This window comes from Acinonyx jubatus, chromosome D4 (assembly GCF_027475565.1).
Source record: "Acinonyx jubatus isolate Ajub_Pintada_27869175 chromosome D4, VMU_Ajub_asm_v1.0, whole genome shotgun sequence".
Taxonomy (NCBI): Eukaryota; Metazoa; Chordata; class Mammalia; order Carnivora; family Felidae; genus Acinonyx; species Acinonyx jubatus.
In genome coordinates this window covers 50,382,786-50,410,369 of record NC_069391.1, presented here as the reverse complement: position 1 = coordinate 50,410,369, position 27,584 = coordinate 50,382,786, and the positions used below count along the sequence as shown (strand labels likewise).

The window sequence follows — 27,584 nt, the reverse complement described above, 5'->3', positions numbered from 1 at the left end:
CCCAGGTGCCCTGAGAGAGATAGCTTTAGGAATGAAAGTTTATTTCAATCAGTTCATTTCTTTAATATAATGATTTCAGATAACACCAGTCAAGGCTTGTTTTAAAATGTTTATTTTTTTTTTTTATTTTGAAAAAAAGAGAGTGAGAGAGGCAAGGAAGAATAGAGAGACAGAATCCAAGCAGGCTCCACGCTGTCAGTGCAGAGCCTGATACGGGGCTCAGACTCACAATCCATGAGATCGTGACCTGAGCCGCAATCAAGAGTCAGATGCTTAACCGACTGAGCCACTCAGATGGCCCATCAGTCAAGCATTTTTACATCTACTCATGGGTACTCTTCAGCTTATGAACATTATTAGCTGTTTTTTTTTTTATAGATTTGTAAAACTGATCTCTCTGAAAGGGAACAACATACTTCAAAACAGGACCTCTTTGCTATGGATTTGTCCTATCCATTTTTCTAAAGGGACAAGGTGGATCCTTATATGCCCTGACTCTCCTAACAGGTTGAAAATGGGCATTTCAAAGCTCTTCTGTCTTTAATTGGCATGCCATATGAAGTAAGTAACTTGATGTTAAACAAGCTAGCTGCTTTTCTTTACCTTGCTGAAAAGCAGTGCTGCAGGTATGTATGTAGACAGACCTGCCTGTACTCACACGCCCATTATGCGTAGAGCAGGTTTTCCATATTTTTGCATTTCATAACTTGTGGGTATTTTTTATTAACGGGAGGAAAGGACTTTAATTCTCATCGTCTTCTCCCTCCACCATATACATTTCTGGGCTCTCAAGAAATCTACAAAGGAAAAACTTCCTGGTGACACACCTATGGAAATGGAAGGCCAAGTTCGCTGTTTCATTCTTTCAAACACTCCATGATTTTCTTAGCAGATAAGGAGAAAGACGTCCGTGTTTGACACTTGACACTTTTCTAAAACTGTAATAAAATCCTCCTCTGGTAGAGTCAAATCTTGATTGCTGGTGGATTAACCAGACTTAGAAGCTTCCTGACCTTCTCTTTGCTGTTGCTGGCCTTGCAGTCATTTCACTGCTCATTAGCACTTCCTCCAGAGCGTCTCCCATCCAAGCCTCTTGCAACAGTAGAAGGCAAGAGGAGGTAAAACTCACTTCAGCCTTTTCTGCTGTGTTATAGCAGCTCTGATAAAGGACATGGATAAGGACGAGGCTGAAACTGTTGGTTAAAAGGTTTGAGGATTAACTGAAGATTTAATTCATCCTTTCTTTCCCTCTCCCTGCCACAGTAGATGGTTGTGAGCTGGCACTGTGTCAAAACCAGGCTGCTCCTCAACCCCAAATTTCAGCCCCTTTCATCCCAGTCTTTGTTAAAGGGCTTTTTTTTTTTAAACCAGGGGCTCTAAATTTCTAATTGTGCCTTTAGTGTAGTAAACCTTAGACATTTTAAATTGTCACTTTACAAAGAAGCAACTTGCTTTTTCTTTCCCCACCCCCGGCTCAAGTCATTAATGCCTAAAAGTAACTCATGTCACTATTTAGGTTTGGTGAGGAACTTCCAAAAACTTATATAGCCTCTTTCCGAGTCAAGGGAGAAAATAAAGAGGAGCTTCACAGAAGAGAAATAGAGCAGTTGTGCAGAACACGTTTAAAAGGCACGTTTAAGTCAGTTTTTGTCTATGGCTCTTTCCCTTTATGGCATATGTTATATATTGACAGGGATTAAGTTTCTCTCCTGAATGCAACAATACAGAGTCACAGGGAGCTACTGTACTTCCCAAAGCCACAGGCACCAGCACAAGCAAACGGCAAATAGAAAGGTATCTCACAAAGAACCAACCAGGTTAGTTAAAAGTAGAGGGCTTTGCTTCATCTTTTGCAATTCTGCACCTTTTGCATTTCTCTTCCCCTCTGCCGCGCGCGCTCGGCTCTCCTTTCTTTTTCATCCTGTTTCCCTTTTTTTTGCTCGCACTGTTACACTTTCTCTGTCCGTCCCCCCCCCCCCCCCCCCCCCGGCTTTGTTATTCAGCACGTCTGATTAGCAGGAGCCTGATTGGCTGGCTGCCTGCTCGGAGAGAGATTCCATTCAGCTTACCCCCCACCCATCCACCCACCCACCCACCCTCGGTCAGGAAATGTGAGCAGGGCTGATGGAAGCTGATAGGCAGGGCTGGAGTGTTAGCACCAGTACTGGATGTGACAGCAAGCAGAGGAGCACTTAGCAGCTTATTCAGTGTCCGATTCGGATTCCGGCAAGGATCCAAGCATGGAATGCTGCCGTCGGGCAACTCCTGGCACACCGCTCCTCTTTCTGGCTTTCCTGCTCCTGGTAAATGCCTTTTCATTTCAATACGTTGCTATTGCCACTTAGCCTGGTTGCTGTTGGGGGTAATGTGTGTGTGTGTGTGTGTGTGTGTGTGTGTGTGTGTGTGTGTGTGTGTCTTTATCTTCAAACACCAGGTAAAATAATTTACATGATTTTAAGAAAAGGAAAAACTTCTTTCAGAACTTTAACCCCCAACTTCCCAAGCTAAGTAAGGTCCGCAAGACTCTGTGGGATAGTGAGAGATATATAATAATATTGAGACTCAAACTTTGGGATATACTGCCTAGCGTTCTGAGCTGGGGACTGTATAAATGGCGGTGTGTATGCTTGGAATTTGAATAAGGGACGTCCTGAAATCAAACTCACTGACTGTGGTGTTCCTGGAATTTTTGAAGGATGGGCTGTAAGGGGCTTTCCCCCACTGCCTTTTACGAATCCTTCTCTGGCTGTGCACATGTGCTAGGGAACCAGGTAAAAGACGGAATGAGAGCCCGTTTGCAGCCAGCCCAGATTATAGCTCATAATTACTGTAAGTCCTCTATGGATACAAGTTAATGCTAGTATTTATGAATTGAGGATTATGGTCTTTGATCTCAGATCTGCTTTTAAAGAAGAAGAAAATGCTGACTTTTTGTGTGTGTCTGCTTTCCATAATCACAGTGATAAGATGCTCTGCTCTTGAACATCAGCACACATTGCATTTTTGACTCGAAGTAAATGTTCCGTTGTGACTCATACTTGGTTTTATGGGCAGAAAATGAACATTTACTGTCCAAAAAAAATCTACACTCAAAATATTAATAGCAATGCACATTTTTTTAAACCAGAGTGTTCTGGGCAGGCAGCTTCATAAACCTCATCTGAAGGTTTGATTCCAAAATTTGCACACACTGATTCCAAACAAACGTGATTGTAGCTCTCCTTGTCACATTTATAGCATGCCAGCGCTTCCTCAATAAGGCAAGAAGGGAACAAGGTAAAAATGTAACGAATATATAGGTTGCATTGATTCGTTGATGCTAAAGGAATGTTTTGTTCTGATTAGACTCTGACAAATTTCATCTGAGCTATAATTTTGAACAGAGGAAGCAAGCCATTTGGTATAAATTGAAAAACTCCAAAAAGATTCATCAGATAGAGTAATCAGACAGTGTTTAAATATTTTATACATTCCCACCTCTCATTTGCATCATTGTAGCCAAGAAATCATACTGCTGCACTGCAAATGCTATAAATATAGAAATGTATTTTCAGGTTTTCAGACATTTAAAGGCCAACTGAATTTTAAGCATGAATAGACTATAACTTTAAGCTGTTGTGAAGAATATAAAAAGCAGAATGTTTAGGTGTGCTTTATGACTAGTGGAGCAAGCAATTTATGAAAGGTGTCTCATTTTTTCCATATGGGACGTGTTACTTATATACACACCATTAGTTTGCCTCATCTTTCCTTCTTTGTGATTTTCAACAAGCGTGTGTTATTCCCCTAATTTAATTAAATCACAAGTTCAATTACCAGTCCACATTACTTTTTTGCTATCTTCATATGAAAATATGATGTCGTTATATTTTGGAAAAACTGTCCTATTCAGGAGTAGACTGCTTAGCTACCCATTTGGCAAATTGCATTATTCCCCCTTTGACATCTTGAATATTCATATATGTACTTGAGCATATAATTAGACTTATGTGCAAAAAAAGAAGTGTTTCTTTATATCAGATTTCAAACATAAAACATATTTTGTTTAAATTACAATAATTGTATTGTGAGGATAAAATGAAATCAAACTCAGGTTTGTTTCAGGTCTGTATTTAAATGAATTGGGATTCTGAGAGTCACAAGAAAGAACTGACTTGTGAACAACAAAATATATCCCCGGGCAGAGTAATAACGGTATTATTAATACCTGCCACGTATTGTGTGTCTGAATGTGCCAAATATTAGGCCAGTTGTTTGAAACGTGTTACAAGAAATCTGCACAATCAGCTTGCAAATAGGCATTTTAAATTTTTTTTTAATGTTTATTTATTTTTGAGACAGAGACAGAGCATGAACGGGGGAGGGTCAGAGAGAGGTAGACACAGAATCCGAAATGGGCTACAGGCTCTGAGCTGTCAGCACAGAGCCCGACGCAGGGCTCGAACTCACAGACTGTGAGATCATGACCTGAGCCGAAGTCGGATGCTCAACCTACTGAGCCACCCGGGTGCCCCGCAAATAGGCATTTTTAAACCTATTTTACAGATAGGGAAACAAGCTTGTATTTGAATACAAAAGTCAAATAATGGAGAGAAAATCACTTGTTTGCTTCATACTATGGTTGGAAAATGTTTAGCAATGATGGAAGCAATGGTGTAAGTTGGTCTGTAGTCGTTGTTGGATATTTAGGGGTTTTGTCTCATCTTGACCATTGCAGTTATGTACAGGATTGTGGGCACTTGTTACACTTGCTTGTTAACTGCCCCCATCAGCTTTGTGACCAAAATTACATTACTGACCTATGAGCCCATGAGCCTCATCAGCAGTTGGCTTAGAACTCGAAGTGTGACAGTTTCAGCTCAGCCTTCAGTCTGAATGGAGAAATGGAACAAAGTAGCTTGTTTTCCCCATAATTATTTTATACATTATAAGAGTCTATCTACTCTTAGAATTAATTTAGGTGATTTTTGAAGATCCCTTTAACTTGATCCGAAAATATCCCATTTGTTTAGTGGTGAGTCGGATTTCTACTTCAAAACAGTGTTCGTTGTCACTGACAGCTGAATCCCCTGTATTGGTTCTTGAGGATGTGAGAATATCAAATATTGACCCTCAGTTTTGTCAAAATCCTTTACCCTTGGAGGACGCTTTCTGGGAAAATGAGGTCCCTGTGTCTCTGTATCATATGTTCATGCAAAGCTCATACATCATGGATATCTATTTTACTCTGGGCACAGTAGGACAGTACTTCTGATTAAGAGATTTCATCCTGATATTCAGGTCATATTTAGTCACATCACCCAGCTTCCCCAGTCTTCCCACTCTGTTCCCCTTTTTCATTCCCTCTCCTTTGTCCCAACTGTGTAGCTCCAAAGGAATGTGGCAAAAACCATGACCGGCCATTGACATATGTGTCCATCCAAACTTGAAGTCAAATCACTTCTTGTCAGAAAGGCATTTAATCAAATTTGCATTTGCTTTTTGTTTCTTTTGAGTGGTTTTAAGCTCTTTCGCCTGCTATTGTGGGAGTTGTGAGAGTAACACTCAGAATTATAATAAAGTACATGTGTTTTTCTGTTGAATTTCTTTTTCTTCTCTGCACTAATTTATACATGGAAACTAGTCAAACACAATAGCCCATTCCCTTCAGTCGCTCTGGCACTGTCCTCCACTATTATCTAAGTGGATCTATCTTGGATGGCGAGAAGCACCATTAGCTTGTGGAATGAATGTTAAATCCCTTATTTGCAGCAGATTGTGGGCTGCTCCAATAAGTGGTGAGTGTGTGAGGGAGTGTGTGTGTGTGTGTGTGTGCACGCACGCATGCATGCATGCGTGTGTGCACATACACAAGTACCTTTCTATCACTGTTCCCTCTACATCTATTTCTTATTCTCATGCCTACATTCTCTTTAAATCAAGCCTCAAGACTTTTCACCTAAATCTACAGAGCATAATGAGGCATTTATTTATATGCTATTTTCTAACTGTTTTTGTGAAGTTTCTTGTCTAGACATGGTCAGCTACAATTTTGTTTCCTCAGACTCCTGTTTTTAGTGTTTAGGTCTGTTCAGGACCACTTTCTGCCCCCACTTTTCCTTGAAAGACCACATGGATATTAAAGACTTGAGAAAAAGAGAGAAAATGGATAAGTGAACATATTTGTGCCTTTATATGAGTGTTAATACATATTGATTCTGCTTTATCAGTGTGTATGAATAAGGTGGAAAGCCATCCCCTAGCACACCATGGGGTAGGCTAGTATCAGATGCTGCACGAAGCTCAAATAATAACAAAGTTAAGGTCAGGGTTTGTGTAATTTGAATCAGTAAAGTGTGGTTAACCACTGTACCTGTTACTCATTAAAAAAAAAACTAGTTAATGTTGTTGCGTTTTGCACAGGAATTGTTTGGATAAGACACGTCTGGTAATTTGGTTCTGCTCCTTCTTATGGTTTAATCAAAATACAATTTTAAACTCTTCCAGAAAAAAATATAGTGTCCTCTGAATGTCTGCATTTCCTGTAGCACCTGGTAGAATGCCTTTTATATACAGGCATCATAGCTGTTTGTGAACTAATTTAAGGGAGGAAAGGACTTACAGAGGCTATCACCTGGTTTGCTAATTCTCCACATTCCTGGTGTTTCCTAACTTCATGTACAGAGTCCAGTTTCTCTGGTCAAGTGACAGCTCTGCTTTTAATTTGTCTGTTTCAGGTTCCAGGCCTTAATCATTTAAGTTTCTCACATGGAATTGTTTGTTTCATTCTACTCTTCCCTCATTCTGCATATTCTACTGTTTCTTGTGGTCTCATGAGTACAGTGACCCAGAAGTGACCTCTCGTAGCATGAGGGCCCTCGTCTTTTCTTGAGTGAGAGCATTCCTTGAATCATCGTGAATAACCTACTAGTTAAGTGTGTTGAGATAATCACAGGAAAATGTGTCTAAATCAAGTTTTACAGGCTTGCTGCGTTTACTAATTTTCTTCTTCTAGAGAGCTGGCTTCCAACTTTGTGTTTTCACCAGAATAAGACAAGTTCGTGTCATTTTCTGTCTACATCATAAAAACTATACCATGTGGTTGAATTTTGGCTTGATTGGCAGTACTGGCTCATGAGCGGCTTAGGACTGGCATACCAGAGGTGATGTAAGCCCTAAAGGATCCTAATTGAAATAGGCCAGCACAGCTGTGTGGGGAGCCTGCCTGCTAACTGGGGTAAGCTGTTGCTATCAACCCCTTCTTTCCATGAGCTCAAAAGTAAATGACTAAATCTCCCCAATTCCCGAACGTCAAGATTAAAACCTACATTGAATAAAGCTTAACTGTTCCGGCTTCTCCTCCTGGGGATTTTGCCAATGAGAGCACCCAGCATGGAGAGCAGTTAGGAGTTTTCTGGCCACGTCAAGAAGATGTCCCAATGGTAGTAGTCTGGCTCCACCAGTGACCTCTGGCTTGTTATTGGTGGATTTCCAGAGGCTTGGTGTTTATAAAGAAGTCTGGATATTTCCCTGTATTTTTTAATGGTCTCTGTTTCAGTCATAGATATATATCGTATCTCATTAACTACTGAAACTCTCTGCAGAAGAAATACCATAATTTCTGTTTGGCTACCCATACCACAAATTCTACCAATGTAGAATTAGCTTTTAGTAATTGTTTGTCAGAGACATGTGTAAGTAACTGTAATCTCTACAGTACTTTAAGATGTCCTTTCTTCTAGTTCTTGGGCTTCTTGGCATTGATCTCTGTCACTGTACTTCTCATACTGTGCTTACATTTCTGTCCACTCCGTGACATTGTGGGTGACAGCAGGAGTGACTTGTCCCTCCTACCTCTGTCAGATGCCTGGGAATTAGATCTCAGTGAATGGTGTTGAATGAATGAGTAAATGGATGGATAAGAATGACTTGGTAAAAAAAAGTTGGAAAGATGGTAAGGCACAAATAGGACAGGAAAATGTGAACATCCGTTTCACCTTTGAAGCATTTCACTAATTCTGGTTTTAGTAAGACCAAGTGAGCAAGCTAATAAATCTTAAAGGAAAGATAAATATTTTGTTTTTCTCTTTCTTAAACATATACGTCTATACAATGAATAACAGTTGAAGAACAATCCCTTTTGCTGTTGATAATTAGAATGAATTTTGCATGTTTCATATCTTGCTTAACCCACTTGGTTCTCAAGTATTTTCCTTTTATGAAATTTGCTCTCAGGAGGAAAATGATACTTATATTTGCCGCAGTCTTATCAAAATGGAGGGTAGCTATAAACTCTCATTTTAGCAGAGATGATGCTATGGGTTCACCATAACTCGCTTCTCTTTCTGGCAGGACGTAAAGATAAACTGTATTTCCCAGCCTGTTCTGTGATTGGATGGTCACAATCACTCACTGATTGTGAGTCAATGGAACAGAGTTAGAAGTTACAGATGGCACTTCTAGCCCTCACACCTGCCACGTAATCATGCAAACACTCAGCACTCTCTCTTTACCTGCCTCCTGGACACAGAGCCTCCAGCAGGGAACTTCAAGACCTTAGGGAATGACAAAGCCACCAAGCGCAAGGCCTGGGTCCCTAAATGACTTCGTGGGGCAGAACCCCACGCCACCACTCTCACAGAATTCCTTTTCTGAAATCCATTCACCCACTACCAAGAAATAAACCTTTTTTTTTTTTTAATGTTTTATCTGTTTTTGAGACAGCACAAGCAGGGGAAGGGCAGAGAGAGTGGGACAGAATCTGAAATGGGCTCTGCACTGATAGCAGGGATCCTGACGTGGGGCCCAAACTCACAAACCGCAAGATCATGACCTGAGCTGAAGTCGGGCGCTCAACCGACTGAGCCACCCAGGTGCCCCCAACCTTTTTTTGTGTTAAAACACTGAGATTGGAGGAAAGGTGTTGTTTATTGTACTGAACACCTTTTTAAAATGAACTGTGCTTCAAATTTAGATGCCATGCATGCTAGCACTCCCTTATAAGTCAGTGTTAATTCTACTTTCCATTTATTATATGGAAAATTTGAAACAAGAAAATTGCATGTCATCCTAATGATGGTTTAATCTTTGTGATGGGCAACTTACTGCGTGCCCCCAAGTACTTAACATGCTCTACATTTGTAACAACCTGCACACCACAAAGACTGAAGGAAAAGTAGGAAAATGGGTCCATGCTCATTTTTCAAACATAGAATCCAGGAATGAACGGCACAGTAAGTGAGAAAAGGAACCAAGAGAGGCAGGGCTGTGGTAAACAGTTGGAATCTCCTAGAGTAGAGCAGACCAGCCAACCCAGCCAAGGACATAGAACCATGCAGACCCAAAGGAAAGGCAAAGAAAACAGAAAGAGATATGGAGAAGCAGAAACTAAGGCACAACACCAATGCTGCTCTCAGGACAGAATGTCGGTAGACAAAGGAGTAAACAAGTGACAGAAAGGGGAACAGACTCATAAATGCAAAAATCCCAAATGTTTCGCACAGCAGCATCCAAAGTGAGACACGCCTCTTGAGCATACCTAGTCTCAACCATCTTTGATATGTGTTTCTTGTACATGTCTCAGATGTCATGGAACAACACTGGTTTTAGAGTGTAATCATCTGGTCTGTAGCACGGATTCTACTTCTGTGATCTTGGTCTAGTCACAGAACTTACTTCAGCGCTGTCTCCTCATCTATGTGCTATTATTGCCCATCCCACCTAACTCTCCAGAATGTCATTAGAGGCAAATATGGCATCAGACGTTGAGCTGTTTTATAAATTCCACAGTACCATGAAACATCAAGTGGTTATACTTTCATTGATAGCATTTGTCTGTCACCAACTGTGTGGCCAACACAGAGCCAGGCTCCGTGGAAGAAGACACTGTCCTTACAATGAGTTTGGTAGTTCATTGGACATTTTGTTGTAGAGTTATTTTTAAAAGTTTTCAAAACACTCTCCCGTAGGGAATAGTTCTGGGATGGGTATCACTGTTTTCAATTGCCCGCCCCCCCCCCCAAGCTGACTCATCTTAAAAGGGACTCTTCTGTACCTGCATAGACACTGTTTAATCCTATCCGTGTGTAAATGTAAATCATGGCTTCCCACAGATTATTCATATGTATTATCTTTCTGGATATTATCAGACAGTATTTGACTTCAAACACTGAAACTTGTTTCCAATTTCCATAGTTGAGAATATCAATTTGTGTAACAGAACACACTAGAACAATTTTTTAGTTAAGATAAATTCTTTAGGAAAAAAAAACTGTCCTCAAAACAAATTCTTATCATTGTGAGAATTACCATTAACTAGGGGTTACCAGTGTCTAGGGCATTTTCATCTGCCCCACAATTGGGGTATCATGCTGGTAGACTGCAGTCTGATGTAGTTTCTACTACATTGTGCTTACTTTATAATAACCAAAAAATCCACGGAAAACACAAGCATATTCCATTTGGAATCATATTTCTAAAGTGCTCTTGCTTTAGTAGGTTGCATCTCCCTCCTTCACTAGACTTTTCTCTACAATTCCACTAAAATAAATTAATTACAATAAAACCAAAAAGGCCTTGTGCGTGGAAAGGGGGATAGTTGAAATAAAGGGACTAACAGAAAAATCACATGTGTGAGCATACACCATTTATAATATAGGAGATTTATTCCACTTCTGAGGCAAGAAATTGCAAGACTCTAATAGTTTCACCACCTGTGAATTATTTGGGTGCACCTCATAAGCGGGTTCTTTCTTCTATTTGTTTAAAGAAATAAGTGGTATGTTCGCCAATTCTACACTACATTAATTTTCACAGAGTTTCCATTTTCATCTTCATTGCTTTTTCAGATTTTTTTCCAAAGCTTCTGCCATTCTCCAACTAAAGCTTTGGGTATTTTCCCCTTCGATTTTTGTCCGGGGACTTTCTCTAAGTCAGTTCAGTCTGTTGGCATAAATGTTGGGACAAAGGAGGGAAGGAGTGTGATAACCTAAGACATCCTGACATAAATTCCAAGAGCACTAAAGAAATGAGACAGGAAATTATGAGCAACCTATAGTAAATTCAAACTGTCCAATAAAATAAATATACCTCACTGGGTTCCCATCGTAAGGTAGGGTAGGGTGTCCAATTTCTCAGCTTACTTTGCCGGCTGCTCAGGCACCATTTGAAGTCTGCCAGAGTATTGTTCGAGTATTGTACTTCATCAGTAGACCCAGAAATGAAAAAGCACAATGGAAACAATAAGAATTCCTACTGTTCAGGTGCTGAAGTGAGATTTAAGGGAGAGTCGTTTTTTTTTTTTTTTAATGGTCTGTTTTTTCATTAAAGTTGCTATAACCATTTGACACTGAGACAGAATATCATTTCCCTGATGTGCCACACACTTTTATTTTTACCTTTGGGCTTGTATCCAGTCTGAGATAACAAACATGCTTTGAAATTACTGTTAAGAGTGAGTTAAACTGATATTTATATTCCCAGGACATAGATTATTAGCACTTGAGAACTAAAAGAATCTTTAAGATGGCATCTAATGTGACCTTAATCGATTGGGATCTCTTTGAAGGCAGAAGTTTGGTTTTACTTTGTCTTGGATATATTTGTATCCCCGGCACCAGATAAAGAGTTTGATATCTATAAAATGTTCGGTGTAAGTTTGTTGTTTGAATAAATGAATTAATCACCTGTCCCAACCCTTTCATTTTGCAGATAGTTGAATGTAAAATATAAACGTTTGCAGAGAGATTTGACACATATTTTCCAGGAAAACCTAGTAGGTGGAATCCAGATCCTGGAATCTGGATCTCTTTCCTTTGAGTCCGTACTCCTTTGAGAAGAGTTCGTTCTCTTTCTATTATAGCTCTGGGACCCTTAAATAAGAGCCAGCCAAGCTGGCCTTGGTTGAGAAGGGTTGAAATGTTGAGATGTCATATGCAGAAGAAACCTAGGAATCAACAAAACTGCTGGAAAATCATCTTGAGTAAAAACTTAAGGATCATTGTTGGTTTATAAACATCAGGGTAACCTGGAAAGAAGGGCAGGGAGGGAGGCTTGAAGCCTATAAAACTTGTCTCCCTCCCTAGATCCGCATCATTTCTCTTGCTTTCCATATCAATGAAACATGTGAAAACTTTGGTGATGTACATGTGAAAATAACTTTATGTGGGACCTTGCACATAGCAAGTGGCCAAGAAATGTTAGTTCCATCCCTTCCCTTGGTGTAAACTAGCATATTCATTGAAAGGCTGCTGAATGACAGACACTGTGCTAAGTCCTGAGTATACTGTGTTGAACAAAACAGACATGGTTCTAAAGATGGGTCTTTCTACATATAATGTGAGAAAGGATTGAGATGGGGAGCAGGGAGGGCAGGAAATAATTGGCCAGTACTTTCCATTGGTTTTATGTTGCTGTCATGATATTATTTTCTTTAAACTGTGTATTTAACTCTTGCTGATGTAAGGGGGTCTCTGCCTAAAGAAATAGACACATTAATTCATTATTTATTGTGATTCAAGAAAGAATGTGTAGAAAAACTCTAAAACTCTACAGATTTATACTTAAGGTCACCTCTTTGAGTTATGCTTTTTTTATTTTCTGGAATTCTCTTTTTTAGTAATACTGAAACCTAAGCTTAATGAATGTATTACTTTGTCTCTGTGTTTATTGATACATAAACACCTGTCTTCTCCACGTTAGAAGCGTGCTTAAAGTAGGCCCTCATTCAAGTGAATAAAAAGCCAATCAGTGGCATATAGAGCCCTAATGATGGTAGATTTTTCCTCAAAAGGGTTAGCTTGCTCTGCAGAAACTGTTTGTATGCAGGAACTTTATAAATCTTTAGGCATCACTCTGGCATGTTCTCAGTTGTCTTCTGGGAGGGATTCTGATTTTCCAGTACCTCTGTCATGTCCCTGTAGACTCCAGGATCTCGGTTTTAAGAAACCCATCCCGTGGTTCGTGTCTGTTTTTGAGTTCTACATAACTGAAAACAATAATTCCCCAGACTTTTGGATTTCTCAAAAGTAAATAAAGATGTGTTTGCACATCTTTGCAGGTAGGTAGGAAGTCTGGCAAGCAAATACAACATTTCTAATTTTTTTTCATTTTCTTTAGTAAGGACATTAAAAAATAAACCTCTATCACCTTAGTTTCATAGACGAATAGTGTTAGCTTCAGTGTGAGAAGCACTTTGCACATATCTAGCTATCTAACATTCATACCAATTATGGACTGGTTACAATTATATTCCATTTTCCCCAGTTTTCAGGTGAGGAAACTGAGGCACAGGGGGTCATATAACATTAGTAGTGGCAGAGCACAGATTCAGACTCAGGCACAGTTCATTCTTGCACGAACTCTGCCATTGTTTTCAGCAGTACAAGAAATGAAAGTTTCTTTGAATGAGCCAGAAGTTCTAAGTCCATACTTTCATAAGAAAATCTAAGTAAACACATTTAGCTTTATGGAAAGCTAACTGGTATCCAGATTTATCCTTTTTTTCCCTGATGTATCTTTTTAATTCTTCTGTATCACCGAAAACTTCACAATGGACTGGGCTGCTCTAGGCCAGACGCTTTCCTTGGGACACAGAGATAAACAAAATACAGTCATACTCGCCCAGAAAACTCACAGATTCTAGACAAAGTTCGAAAAAGATACCACAGAGCCTGAGTGCAGGATATAAGGTGCTGCCATAGCTCCAAGAAGGACACGAGACAAGGAAGCTGACGTTTATTGTCTGAGGTTCCCAGGCTCTGTGCAAAGCAGACAGTAACTGGGCTTTGAGGGTCAATGAAGGTGAACATGAAAGAACAGGTGTTTAAAGTGAATCTTAAGGAATCGGTAAAAGTCCACCAGGTAGACACAAGAAGGAAGGAGTGCACGTTAGGCAGAGGGACCTGCATGGGTAGAGGCACAGAGGAAAGAAAAGGAAGGTGAGTTGCAGGATTGGTGCGTAAATGCCAGTGGCTGGAGCATAACCAGCTCATGCGAGGCCTTGTGCGCTGTGGCCGAGAACGTTGTCCCAACGTTGCGTTGTAGAAAGATAGCGGCAGCGGCCACATGGAGTGAAGAGGCCTGGCCTAAAGGCCTGTAGAAGACTGTGGCTTGTCTCCTGGTGGGGGGCCCTTGAAGGCAGGAGCAGTGGTAGAAAAGAGAGGGATGTACCTAGTTATATGGCTGCATAGCTATTTGCAGGAAAACCTGTGATCTCCCCTCGCCTTATATCTTGAGGCCTCAGAGGCTCTTAAAGCCCCAGCTGTGTGCTAGGCTCTTTAGGTCCCATGGCTTCGCAGACAGGCTATAGCCTGGCGCTAAGCAGGTGCTTAAAAAGTTCTGAATGAATGTGGGAAAGAGTGAACCATTTTATTCATGGCATCCCTGTTTTCAAAATTCTGGCCTACACTCAGAGATTTTTCCCCCCAGATTATGGAAGGCCTTCCAAAGCAACAAATGTAGCAGTATCCCAAAAGGTCAAGAACTTTCCATCACTCTCTCAGGAAAGAATGAAATCTAGGCTCAACCTCTCTGCAGAAATTGCCACACTGTGGTAACTTAACCCTTTATTCACTCTCAGTGAACCTTTCCAAATAGAGCCGATTTCAAAGGGGGAGGGGGTGCTTGCTGGCTTTTTGGAAGCTTTATGCCCTCACAGAACACAAAGCCCATAAGATGGCATCATTTTTGTACCTTGGGTGGTTATTGTATTCAGAGACTGCAGTATTTCCCTGTGAGTTATTTACCTGCTTCCTCCCCAAACAATGCCCCATTCAACTCTTCAGATTCATGTCACAGTTCTGAATCTTTCCACGGAAAGCCAGCAAATCTCTTTGCCCTCATTCTTGCAGCTCTCCACGTTATCAAATATGGGCCCCACATGTGAAGTTCCCTTTGGATGCAGCTGAAACTCCAGTAGACGAGGCAGCATTAAGGATCTAAATTTCAGTTATCTGCCCTGATTAAATATTAATTGTGGTCCTCAGAAAATAATCAAGCCATGTCTGAAGTTCATAAACTCATCATTTTATACTAAAAACATAATGTGACTGAAAGAAGTAACCCACAAGTTTTATTAAAGTGTGAGTTAAATGCCACATACATTCTTGGTATTTTTTTTCTTTAGGAGTCTAATTGCAAAGGCATTGGATTTTAAGTCAGGCATTGGGAGTCCTGTGGGACTATAATTTCTTCTTCTTCTAAATATGAAGAGCCTCCCGTGTGCACACAGCTCTTTACTCAGTATTAGTACAAAATTGATTATGGCTTGACCTCACCTCATAAAGTAGATATGCTTTGAAACAGCATTCAGCAGGTATTTGTTGTAAATCGCATGGCCCTTCTGACTTCCATTCTGATTTTGGACATCTACCACTTTTACTTTCCTTCCTCCTCTCAAAACAGACTTCAAGCAACATAAAAATGTCGTCAGACTTAGCAAAGGGAGAAAAACGCGATTTTCAGTCTCCTCCTATGCGCCACGTACTGTGGTGTTTGTTTACATATGTTACCTCAGTAAGCCGTACCACAACCCATTTCACAGATAAGAAATCTGAGTGCTAAAACCTAAAGAGTGCTGTGACTTCTTCTGCTTTTAGTGTATGTGTATTCAATTCTTCTAGCAAAAAAAAAAAAAAATCCTATTAAAATCTGCAGTACAGACTATTTTCCGTGTTGTTGGAACTCTGTTATCTGCACTCTGCCAGCAGGAGCCTCCCCAATGTGCTGAGTGATTTCCACAGTTTCAGAACCAAGTTCATTAGAGTTCATTGCTTGTACCGTATTTCATCGATCCTAAGATACACAATTCTTTTCTGATTTTAGAAACTTAGTTGCCTCTCATAATTGATAGCGGTTAACAGTTTCATGAGTGGCTTTTTTATTCTAAATGGTACATAAAATAATAATGTGACTTCAGTCTATACCATGATGAATTCGATAGTATATTGTATCAGGGTCTTTCCAAGATTTAACTGGTGGGAGCAAAGCTAGGCTTGAGATTCAGATGCAGAAACATGATTTTGTACCCTTCCCTTCCCTTCCCTTCCCTCCCATTCACCATCCATTCACCAAAGACAGGTAATTCCTGTCTTTGCTTGCCAATCTGAGAAGGTGAGAGTTTGTATATTGAGCTAGCTTTCCATACCCAGGACAGCAACCTCTTGACTAGGTCTTCCTTTCTTCTTAATATACGTAGGCCTCAGCTGTCTTCACTGTAAGCAATGACTTGAGATGGAGTAGTATTTCCTGATGTTTGGTCAGTATCTGAATCAGCTGAGTACTTGCTAAAGTTACGAAGGCCCAGACGCCTCCTCCTTCAGGGAGCCTGGGCTCCAGGTGGTTCTGCTACACCCCAGTGTGAGACAATTGGTGTAGTTGTTAACAAGCAGGAACTCTTGAGCTGGACTGCTTGGATTCAAATCCTGGCTCCACCAGTGTGACCTTTCTATTTTTATCTGGTCTCCGTTTCCTTACCCGCAAAACAGCAATCAACAGTAGCATGTACCTCAAAGGATTATCGTGACGTTTAACAAAACAGTTCATGAGACATACTTAGCACAATACCTCAGACATTAAATAAGTGCCCAGTAAACATCAGCAGTTATTATTACTTTCCTCCTACAGGCTGAAATTCCTCTATCTCACTCCAAGAAACCAATCTCATCTTTTCCTGGTTTCAAGGCAGCCGAGAGCTTTGCCTGGTAACTAGTCTCCTGTGCAATCTCAAAGAAAGAGGCTGAGAAAAAAAACAAAACAAAACTGAGATCCCTTTTAATTGGGAGGTGGAGATGAGGGGTTCTGAAGCCCACTGAAGCCAGGGAATTTCAAACAGAAAAAAGATAAAGGGGGGCACCTGGGTGGCTCAGTCAGTTAAGCGGCCGACTTCAGCTCAGGTCATGATCTCGTGGTCTGTGAGTTCGAGCCCCGCATCGGGCTCTGTGCTGACAGCTCAGAGCCTGGAGCCTGTTTCGGATTCTGACTCTCTCTCTGACCCTACCCCGTTCATACTCTGTCTCTCTCTGTCTCAAAAATAAATAAACGTTTAAAAAAATTGTTTAAAAAAAAAGAAAAAAGATAAAGGTTGACTGAAGAAAGTCATCCTGTGAATTCACTCATAGATGCTTGCCAAATTCAGGATTCTAACCCTCCTCTGCATCAGTCACCGTAGGAACCTAGAACTAAAAATGGCTGGGCAGCCACCAGCCTCTCTCCCCAAGGCAGATTCAATTGGTCTGGGGAGGGGCCTAGTCATTGGCCATTTTTCCTGAGTTCCCAGGTAATTTAAACATGTAGCCAGAGTTGATAACCACTAATCTAATTGAATATTTTAAAGGTTCTAAACACCTCGCACCTGTTAGGGGATTTGTTTCTGATCTTTGAAGATGCTTTATAGAACTCTCCTCACCTAAAGCAAAATAAAACAAAATTTAGGAGCCCCTTTTCCCTAAATTAGGGATGCTATACCAGCTCAAATAACTCCTAATTGATGTGAATTTTGTAAATTGTAACTGTGTGTGTGTGTGTGTGTGTGTGTGTGTGTGTGTGTGTGTGAGAGAGAGAGAGAGAGAGAGAGAGAGAGAGAAAGACAGGGGGAGGGAGAAGCAGAGTGAATTATGATGCATACTGTGAAGATTGTCCTGTAATGTCATATAGAATGCATAGAGGGACCCAGAACCCTGCTGGTCAATAGGATGTTGTATAATCTGAAGGATCATCTACCAGTCATTTGAATGTATAAACTATTCAAAAATGGGAACCATAAATATTTTATACAAGATAGAAAATAAAACCTATCTGAGTCTGATTTGAGGAGACAAGACAGACACTCTGATGATAGTTCTTCTTCTGCATATACTAGTCACCCAATTTTTTATTTTCTTTATTTTCCTCTCTCTGGATGGCTATTGTGTTAGATTAAGTATTCGGTCTTATTTCCACTGCTCTCCTGACAACCAAGTTTAATTTCTATCCATATAACATACCCATCCTTAATTAGACATGAAGATTCGAAATTCCTCAATGTAAGGTGGATTTCTTTCTAATCTTTTACAGCAACTCTCCATCCACCAACCCCGGTAGTTCCTTTTTTATAAAATGCCCATAAACCTTTGTGCCTCATAGGAGTATAATGAGGATCAAATGAATATGTGTAAGTACTTTGAAACTGTGAAACTTCAATCATATCATGCGCTGGCTAAAAGCCTTCGTTGGCTCAGCTGTCAGCCGACTCAAGGATCAGTCCCTCACCGGGAACTCAAGGCCCCATCCCTACCACCACTCCAACTGTATCTACAGTTGTTTTGACTCACTGAGAGCCGTGCCACAGAGGAACTGACCTGGGCAAAGCTGGAAGCACACTGAGACACCAGTTATGTGACATGTAGAGATGATGATAAGAGAAGTCCAATTTACGGTACCAGCAGATGGCACAGAAAAGAGGGAACAGAAAGGAGATACATTGCAGAAATAAAACATATAGTACAGGCAATTGTTTGGGTATGTGTGTGTGGATGGGGGGGTGGGATAAGGTGCAGCACAGAGAGGTTGGTGCATTATTTCTGTGATGCAGAGAAATGTTTATATATTTAAGTGTGTTAAGAGGAAGGATTGAGGACCCAGATAGTGAGTTTGGTTTTGGACATGTTGACTTTAAGGTACTAACAAGGCATCCAGGTTAAGTGGAAATGGAATCCTGGAGATTAGGGAAGAGGAGTTTTTGTGTATCACCTACAAAGAGAAGACAGTTCAAGGGAGGGAAAGTGGGCGAGATCAATAGGAGGGGAGAGAGAAAAGAACCCTGAGGATTCCAGCGTTTACCAGTCAGGATGAGTAAGAAAAGACAGGGGAGGAACAGGCCAGTAGTCACTGCCAAAGAAGCCAGGGGAGCATATCCCCCAGCAAGGTCTGAGAGAAGGCCAGGGGATGTGGTGAATTACGGGATCCTGATGAATTTCAGAGGAGCCACGTCACTCAAGTGGTGGGGCAGACGCCAGATCGCAAAGCGTTAAGGAATTCGGGGGTATTGAGGAAGCGGTGCCTTGGACATGGATTAGCCTTTCAAGAAGTTTAGAAGTGAAAGAGAAGGAGGCAGGAGACAGTTTAACTCTCACCACGGACACAGCGGAAAGTAAAGGCAGAAAACAAAAAGCAGGAGCCCTCAGATAAAAGTGAGCTTGGTTTTAATAAAAAGAAGAGAAAGCGCTTTAGTCTTATAGCTCAAAGAATGCTGATAGCAGCCGTGTGTGAAATTGATTTCTGAGGCCGTGCACCAGAGACAGAGAGGCTGTGAGGCAAATGGGGTAGTAAACCATGATTTAGCACCTTCACTTTCTGTGCTTATTACAAAACAGGCTTTAAAAAAAAGATGCCTGTGGTGTGCCTCAGCAATCTTGATATTGTCTGTGGCCAGGATCCATTTTAATATATTCCTGAGGCATTTTAGCGATTATAACATTTCTTTAGACATCAGTCTATTAACTTTTCACAATGCTAAACATGGTTAATGCACTGCATACACATATTATTTCTACCATTAAATAATGTGCGGAGGGAGAAAGAATTATTCTTGCTGGAAACCAAAAGATGACAGGCTCAAAATGCTTGCACATTGAAAGCAATAGAGAAGTTTTACAGATCCTCAGAGAAACAGTATTTGCTTCTGCCTTATTGAGCCTTGAGGGTCAGAGAGGAGCTCACAAGAATCATAAAAACTTGTATTATGTTTCATATGCTAATGAACCTTTAATAAGTGGCTTTGTGAATGGCTCCTTGACATTGTCATTTAATTTACAAATGAATGGAAGATTGTATTATCTCCCATATGTACAATACTGAATGATGTTTTTCAATTATGATTTAAAAATGCTAACAGTACAGGGATAAATGCCTTTCACGAACTTGACTGGGAGATAGGAAGAGAAACTGGCGTGTAGATGTCTCTAATCACCAATATTATTTTCTGTCTCAGTACAAGGAGGTCTATACTGTTTATAGATAATAATGACAAATTATAATTGACAAAGACAAATCCTTTTAGAAAACAAAAGTTTTTCTTACAGTGATTTAAAATAAGGAACTTCTGCAATCAATTTACTATGCACAATATTAAAGAAAAATGACAGACTATTATGTTTATAAAATAAATGATTATTTAACTAGAGAATGCTTGCCCTGATTGCTATAGATACAACAAAAACTATATCAAGGCCATAGCAACTGACTCTATTGCTTTGATAAAGAACCTAATATATTGAAACTATATCTGTAAATCTAAATACTTAAAAGAAATAGCCACTATGAGTTATACCGGTAGAGAACCACAATAACAGAGTTCTTATTCTAATAGAAACTGTGTCATGAAAATTACCCAGATAGCCAGTATAGTAGAAACATTATAAGAAGAAAACATTATTCCATAACACTTCGTTGGGGAATAGGTCAATACAGAAACTAAAAACTATCGTGGCGCCTGGGTGGTTCAGTCGGTTAAGCATCTGACTCATGATTTCGACTCAGGTCATGATGTCGTGGTTCCTGGGTTCAAGCCCTCCCCCCCACTGCATTGAGCTCTGTGCTGACAGCTTGGAGCCTGCTTATGATTCTCTCTCCCCATTCTATCTTCCCTTGCCCTTTTCTCTCGCAAAATCAATGAATACACTTAAAAAACAATTTTTAAAGAAACTAAAAACTATCAAAACTAACTTTTATCTCATCGTTCGGGAAACTTTTGCTTACTTGTATTTATTGATTTTTAAAAGCTAAATAGTACACATTTATAGATACTACAGAGTATAATTTATCATTTCTTTCATTATTGAGAAGTCACTTTAAGGATTTGGCAGAGGTTCCGGATGCTTTGTTAGCAAAGAAAAGGAGTCACAAATAGAGAGTCTCTCTTTAAAGAATTGGTTACTTTTTAATAAAACAATTCTTACAGCTGAAGCAGTAGCATCATCTCTACTTGAATTTCATTTAGCAATTGTACTGGTCAAGAGTTTCATAATTTAGCACTTTTATTTTGAAAATAATCTTGACATCAACTCTATGAGTTAAATCATGCAAACATCATGCCTTATTTTACAAGGTAGAAAATTGATTTGTAAATATGCTTAAATAAGATAGTCTAGTTTAGAATCACAGACATTTTTCTGGCTAGGGATGTCTTAGAAAATGGCCAAAATTTCTTCTTGTAGAAATGACTGAAACTGAGGCACCGAGAGCTAAGTTGCCTAAAATGCCACAATGGCAAAGTCAAAGCGTGTCAAAAATAGTGCAATGGCTAAGACCTGAATCCTATATTAAGCCTCTGTCCCTCTTTAGAAGTTTTGCCATTGGTATTGCTCGTGTCCATTCTCTGAAATAATTTAAAAATAAAAGTGCTTACCAAAAAAATCAGTTAACCACTAAGCACTCACTGAATGTTGATATCTGTGTCAAGCCCTGTGTTAGACATTAGGGGTATGGGGCTAAGTATCACATACTCCCTACCTTTGAGAGTTCATATCAGTATTTTGCCTCTATTAGTTTCTTTTAAATGTCAGAGCTCTGTAATTTAAATGTTTAGATTTGTTTTTACATGGGATCTAATGGAAACATGTTCTTCCCCGTCCAGAATACTTACTTTAAAATTTGTATTGAATTCTGCTTCTATCAGATCATTTTCCCTGATTAATTCTGGTCAACATTAAATTTTTCTGTGATCTGTGTTTATCTCTGGTGTGCTAAGTTTTGCCTTTGTGAAAATATGATTTAATAAATAGTCTTTTTTTATAGGTAAAAGCCTATGCTTTTAATCAAGTCAGGACCCCTTCACCCACCTTTCTTCCCTCCCTCCTCCTCCTGGTACACTGGTCTTCACAAAGCATTACTGCCTGAGTCCTGCAGAAAGGCTGACTAATGTGTCCTCAGTGATGAGGGTGCTTTGGCAGATAGGCATCTAGCACTTGGGTTAGGCCAGATTAAGGCAAGATGTGACAGGTTAATCATCTTTCACCTTTACACATTTTGGATAAATTTAAAGTTAGCATAAAAAGACATGCTAATAAGAAGAAATGTGACTGTCTTTACTTTTCCATGGGTCATATGATTTTTTTTCTCTTTCATTCCCTTGCCTGTCTGCAGGTTTTGTATACACACACACACACACACACACACACACACACACACACACATTTCCTCCTCTGTCTTTAGAGAATCTAAATGTATATGAATGAGAGTAAAAGCTGACAGCCATTATGAATTAGACACTCAACTACAACTTGTCCTAGCCTGTCTTGTGTTAATTATTCATTCAACGAATATGCACAGAGGCCGATTACATATCCGGTGTACTGGGAGTACAAAGGCATATTCATCTTTGTCACGGCCCTTAAGAAACATACAATCCCTTCCTGGGAATGGATGTGTAAACAAGTGACTACAGCACAGTGGCTGATAAATGCTAAAACAGCCATGTGTATAAAGTCCTAGCAACGTGTTCCAGTTAACACAGTGATTGATTCTACTGGAGATCAGAGAATGTTTCACGGGAAGATGGCACCAGAGCTGCATCTCAAAGCACGAGCAGGTGTGCACAAGTCAGAGAAAGTAAAAAGAGGCGAGGAAGATGGAGAGGAGGGAGGGCTAGGCTGTAGCAGGACCACATACAGAGTATTAGAGGTCCTCAAGCAGCTTGTCCAACAGGGCAGCAATGCCCAATCCCCAGAGTGCAGAGGACACACATGACCAGGAACAGCAGAAATGAGTCTAGCACATTGATTTAGGGTCAAGTTAGGAAGAGTGTTATGTGCTACACTAATAATTTGGCCTTTATCCCATACGCAGTGGTTCTTAACCCTTTTTGGAGAGTCCAGTGAAAGCTAGGAATCCTCTTTTCAGAAGTATGATAATAACGAACATATACCCAGAATGTCACATACAGTTTCTCAGTCCTCATAGCACGTCTGGAATCCATTACTGGACACCACCGGCTACAGGCATGGAACCACAGAAAGTCTCTTAGCAGAGAGCGAACAGCCTAGTTTTGTGTTCTCGAAAGATAACTAGCCGCAGTGTGGAGTACAGACTAGATGGAGGTCAAAACATCCGATGAGAAGCCTGTTGCAAAATGCCAGGCATAAGGCCTTAGAACCAGAATGAAGGCAGTGCAGGGAAGGATGGAGAGCATAGGAATGGAAACAAAGGCACTTCATAAATGGAATTGATAAGGTTTGGTGTCTGATTAAAGGTAGATGTTGAGCATCAAGTATTTGGTTATTGCTTGCGTTTATCTTACTTCCACACTAAAGCATAAATCCTCTGAAAGGTGTCGCTGCACCAGGCTGGACCTGGGAGTGAGCAGAAGCAGAAACATAAACATGTAGGATTAAAACTTAACATTTCATGAGAAAACAAGTCCCTCCACCAAGCAGGAGGCAGAGGTGTATGGGGTAGTGAGCTCTGGGACTGATGGACAATTGCTGGTAGACACTGAGAAGCAGGGAAGGACCTGTTGAAATTGGCAAATCTGGATGGGAGACAATCATGTCAGAGCAGCAAGTCAACTTGCTGGTTGTCATCTGTGCCTTCCTTACAAGACTTCCTATCCCCAGAGCATCTAGTGGAATATAGACACTGAAGAAATATAGACTATCAGCCTAAGTCTATATTAAGCAATTATGATGCTTCTGGATGGCTGGGATGCTTGATTTGCCTTACACTGGTTATGGGAGAATATTATCAGGACCATAAGTAGACCCTCAATTTGATTTATTGTCAAATACCAAAACTTGTGAAACTATTCCAGTTATTCAAGCTTTTACCTATGGCTACAGGTTAAAACCAGAGGGGAATGCTACCAATTGAAGATTCAGAGATATGGTCATTGAGATAGCTGTTGCTTTTTAAAAAGTGAATGAGTTACAGGTGTAGTGTTTTTGACAAAATTCATTTATTTGTGTGGAAGAGCTGGGGTGGTGGCACATATTTGAACTGGAGAAAAGAAGTCCCAGAATTCGACACCACTTGGAAATTTTAAGGAACCAGGTCTTTCTCTCTTTGCCCCCATTTTTGTTCCCCTTCTTTTATACCCCACCGCGCCCCATGCTTATGCCATGCCCTACGTATGTTTTTGAGAAATGATGACAAGTAAACGAGTAATCTAGGATTTGAAACAGAACATACTTCCAAAGCCTTTCACCATCATGAAATATTTGTCCAGATGTCTTACACTTTCTTCTAAGTGACATGCATAATAATTATTTCACTGATCACTGTAAGCAGCTCACAAAGGAAGCACAGTCCCTGCCTCAAAGAATTTGCAGTCTAATTGGGAAGATAATGGGTGTGTAAAATGATAATCCTGAAGAGCTACCACATCTTGTTTCAAATGTAATTCATTCCGTACTAATTCTTGCCAATTGATAATGCCTGGATGGGATATCAACTAACTGCAGATTAAGCAGGATATTGAGATAGTGGAGAGCTTGGCATTCTTTTATAGTTTGTGGATATGGGAAGTGAATGCAAGCAAAAGTAGAAACAAGAAGGTAGAAAAGAAAAAAAACATGTAATATTGAGTAAGGACAATGTTTTAGATTTCAATTCCAAACACTCATCCTGCAATATCCAAATGGCACATGAGAGAGCACCCAATGGTGAGCGTAGAAACAGAACCTAAATGACACTCCAAGTCCTATGAAGCTTCATTCAGAATCAAGGCAGCACATTTTTTTGTTGGCCCAGATGACACCATGGTCAACCAAGGAAGAGTGAGGGAAGTTCTAAAATCAGAGACTTGATATTGGTAAGAACTGATCATTTTTTTCCAGCTTCTCTATTATCAACTACAATTTGAGTTTTTGTTCATCAGACTCCAAGCCATATTAACTTATTAACTTTCCAGTTTCCGCAACGAGTCACAAAGTGAGCCTTTTCTCTGTCAGGAATTCTTTCTCCATGATTCCAAACCCCAACATGTGCTTTCCAGAGCCTCAGATGTTTCGTTAGTTCTACAGATGTTTTGTAAATGCATTTCAGCAGAATTTGCCAGGGCTGCAGAAAGAATCTATGGCTGATTAGAGTCACAATTTGGACAGGGCTCGAGTTAGATGAGATGGAACCGGAAACCAAAACTTCTAACTGGCTCACCAGGAAGTCAGGAATCCACAAAAAGAGTGGAGAAGGAATTCCATTTCAGGGGGTGTTTCAAATATGCCTATTTTGGGGAGTGGAGGGGTGTGGAAGCCCAGGAGATGATTCTTCCCTGTTTTCCTTGGTGCTTGGCCTGCATATTATTTTCCACTGGAGATTTTTATTTTCGAAGTATAGAAAAAACAGCAACCAAGACGAACTGCTTTATTTTCAGAATTCCAGGTAAAATGACCTTTTTTCACAGTTGAGGTGAAACAATATAAAGGCTTTGAAATATCCCCACAAATTCAAAGGGTCAAGAATGCGATGACTGTCAGCACAAACTTGGGCATAAGTGGTTTTTTAAAATTACTACAGTTTGTACAGGATACAATTCTCCTATTGTCTGATTTTCCTTTGTGAAAGACATGGAGTTACTCGTTTCAGCCTTCTGCTCTTAACTGAGCTGCCTCTAGGTTCAGAGGCTATTAAATTAAAGAATATTATTATAGAACATATATTAAATATTATATATCTATATATAATATATGCTCTATCTATATTATATAGATATGTATTATATATATTATTTACCTCTAATATATACTATATATCATATCTATACTATATATCTATAATATATACTATATATCATATCTATACTATATATCTATAATATACACTATATAGTATATATTATATATAATGTGGATAATAGATACTATATATCTATATATAATCTTATGTATATATAATCTATTTTTTATAGATATATAATATAGATATAATATACACATACATAATATTCTATTATATAGATATATACACACATGTACATGTATGTACATGTATTAAACAAAGCAGAGTATTAAAACAAAGCAGAGCATTTCTATTTGCCAAGTTTATGCTTTTAAAGTAATAGAAACTGACAGTGATAGAATATTTTACTATGCTTTTTCTTGAGATGAGCCGATTCAAAACACTCAATGACCAGTTGCAAATTTCCTGAATACTGATCTTTGCTCAAATCAGCAATTATTGATTTTAATTCAGCTGGCTGTGAAATTGTGTTTGGTGGAGCTCTCCAAAATGCCCAGAGGTTTCTGCAGCAATTTCTTAGATGAGCTGTAATCTGGCCTTGTCCTTGGATAGAATACAAAAAAAATCAAGTTACCATAGCTCTGAAATGAAAATCGCACTGAAGCATTTGACATCGAGCAGAGTCAGGTTTTTGTTTCCTAAAAAGTAATGAAGCTGTCTTAATTCTATCTCCAAGCTGTTATTCCAAGATTGAGAAACAATTCTGAGGACATAATAATTTTTTAAAAGAAAAGCAACATTAGTTCTTGTCATTCTATAAAAAAAAAAATTTATGTACTGAGAGACACCGTTTAAAAATGGAAAGGAAGTTCAGAATGTGAAGCTAGGCAGAACAAAAGGTGGTCAGATAACAGGTGTAAAGCCTGGCTGGATCAGGTACTGACTGTGTGACTTGTCAGGGGAGCGATGTGTATATTCGTGGCAGAGATGAAATAATTAACACTAACATGTCAGAAACTATATCCAGTACTTTGTGTACATTCTCTTGGTTAGCCTTCACAGTCACCCTAGTAAGAGAAGTATCAATGTTGCCCTTTTACAGATGAAGAAACTCTGCTCAAAGAGATCTGACAATGTGCTGAAGGCAAGTTGACCAATATACGACTAGTAAAGTCTGTCTGAGACCCACAGCCAAGTTCTTTCTTCTACACAATGATAGAGGTTGTTCAACCTCTCTAAGCCTCAATTTACTTGTTAGTAAAATAAGGGGGAAAAATCCAAACTGACATGGCTCAATGGGAGGATTAAATACGATAATTTGGGTAAATTCTGGCATACTTCCTGGCACATAGGTACTTAATAAGTCCCAGCCAGCATTTTTCCCTCACCAGTAACCCTCCAGGCTTAGGTACAATTAGGTGCCCTCATAGGAATGTGAAAGGGGTGTGCCCATGAGTGCATGTGCACAGTGGAAGAAAGAGGAAGACAGGTACCCAAAATCTTTCCGAGGTCTGCATATCTTTTACACCACGTGAACTGACTTTTCTCCTCGGTAGCAAGGGACAGACTTCATGCAGTGGCCTCTGAAAGACTGTGCACTGTGTCACTGGCAGTTCATCATATCCCCCAGCAGTGCAGCTATGATAAGAACCAGATGATCTGAATTTCCTAAGTAAAGCCAGCAGCAAATATCTGGGAAAGCGCATGCCTCAATATCCACACACTCTGCTTTTTAAGAAAGTACATCAAAAAGCTAATGGACTTTTACAAGAGCCCAGTTACAGCTTAATATCTATAAGCTCTCAGATCAGGGAATCACAACCCCTACCATGTAAAGTTGGTGGCAGAACCAGTATTCCAAATTATTAAAGAAGCCAAAGATTAGATAAGATTTAGAGAGACCTGATATGTATAGAGGAGTTAAAAATGGAATCCGCAGATTCATTTCCAAAGCTTGG

At 39.8% G+C, this 27,584-nt stretch overlaps 1 protein-coding gene across 9 annotated transcripts in view; it reads left to right on the top strand.

Annotated features, from left to right (window-relative positions):
• ADAMTSL1 (ADAMTS like 1) overlaps positions 1 to 27,584 on the top strand; it is an 872,819-nt gene that overhangs the window by 496,038 nt on the left and 349,197 nt on the right. Inside the window, exon 1 of one of the 9 annotated variants that reach the window (XM_053205053.1) lies at positions 2,099 to 2,303. The exons of the other annotated variants lie outside the window; for them this stretch is intronic. Coding sequence (XP_053061028.1) covers positions 2,241 to 2,303 — 63 coding nt within the window. The 5' untranslated portion in view covers positions 2,099 to 2,240. Of the gene's footprint in view, positions 1 to 2,098; positions 2,304 to 27,584 lie in introns of those variants that run through there. 9 annotated transcript variants of the gene reach the window in all.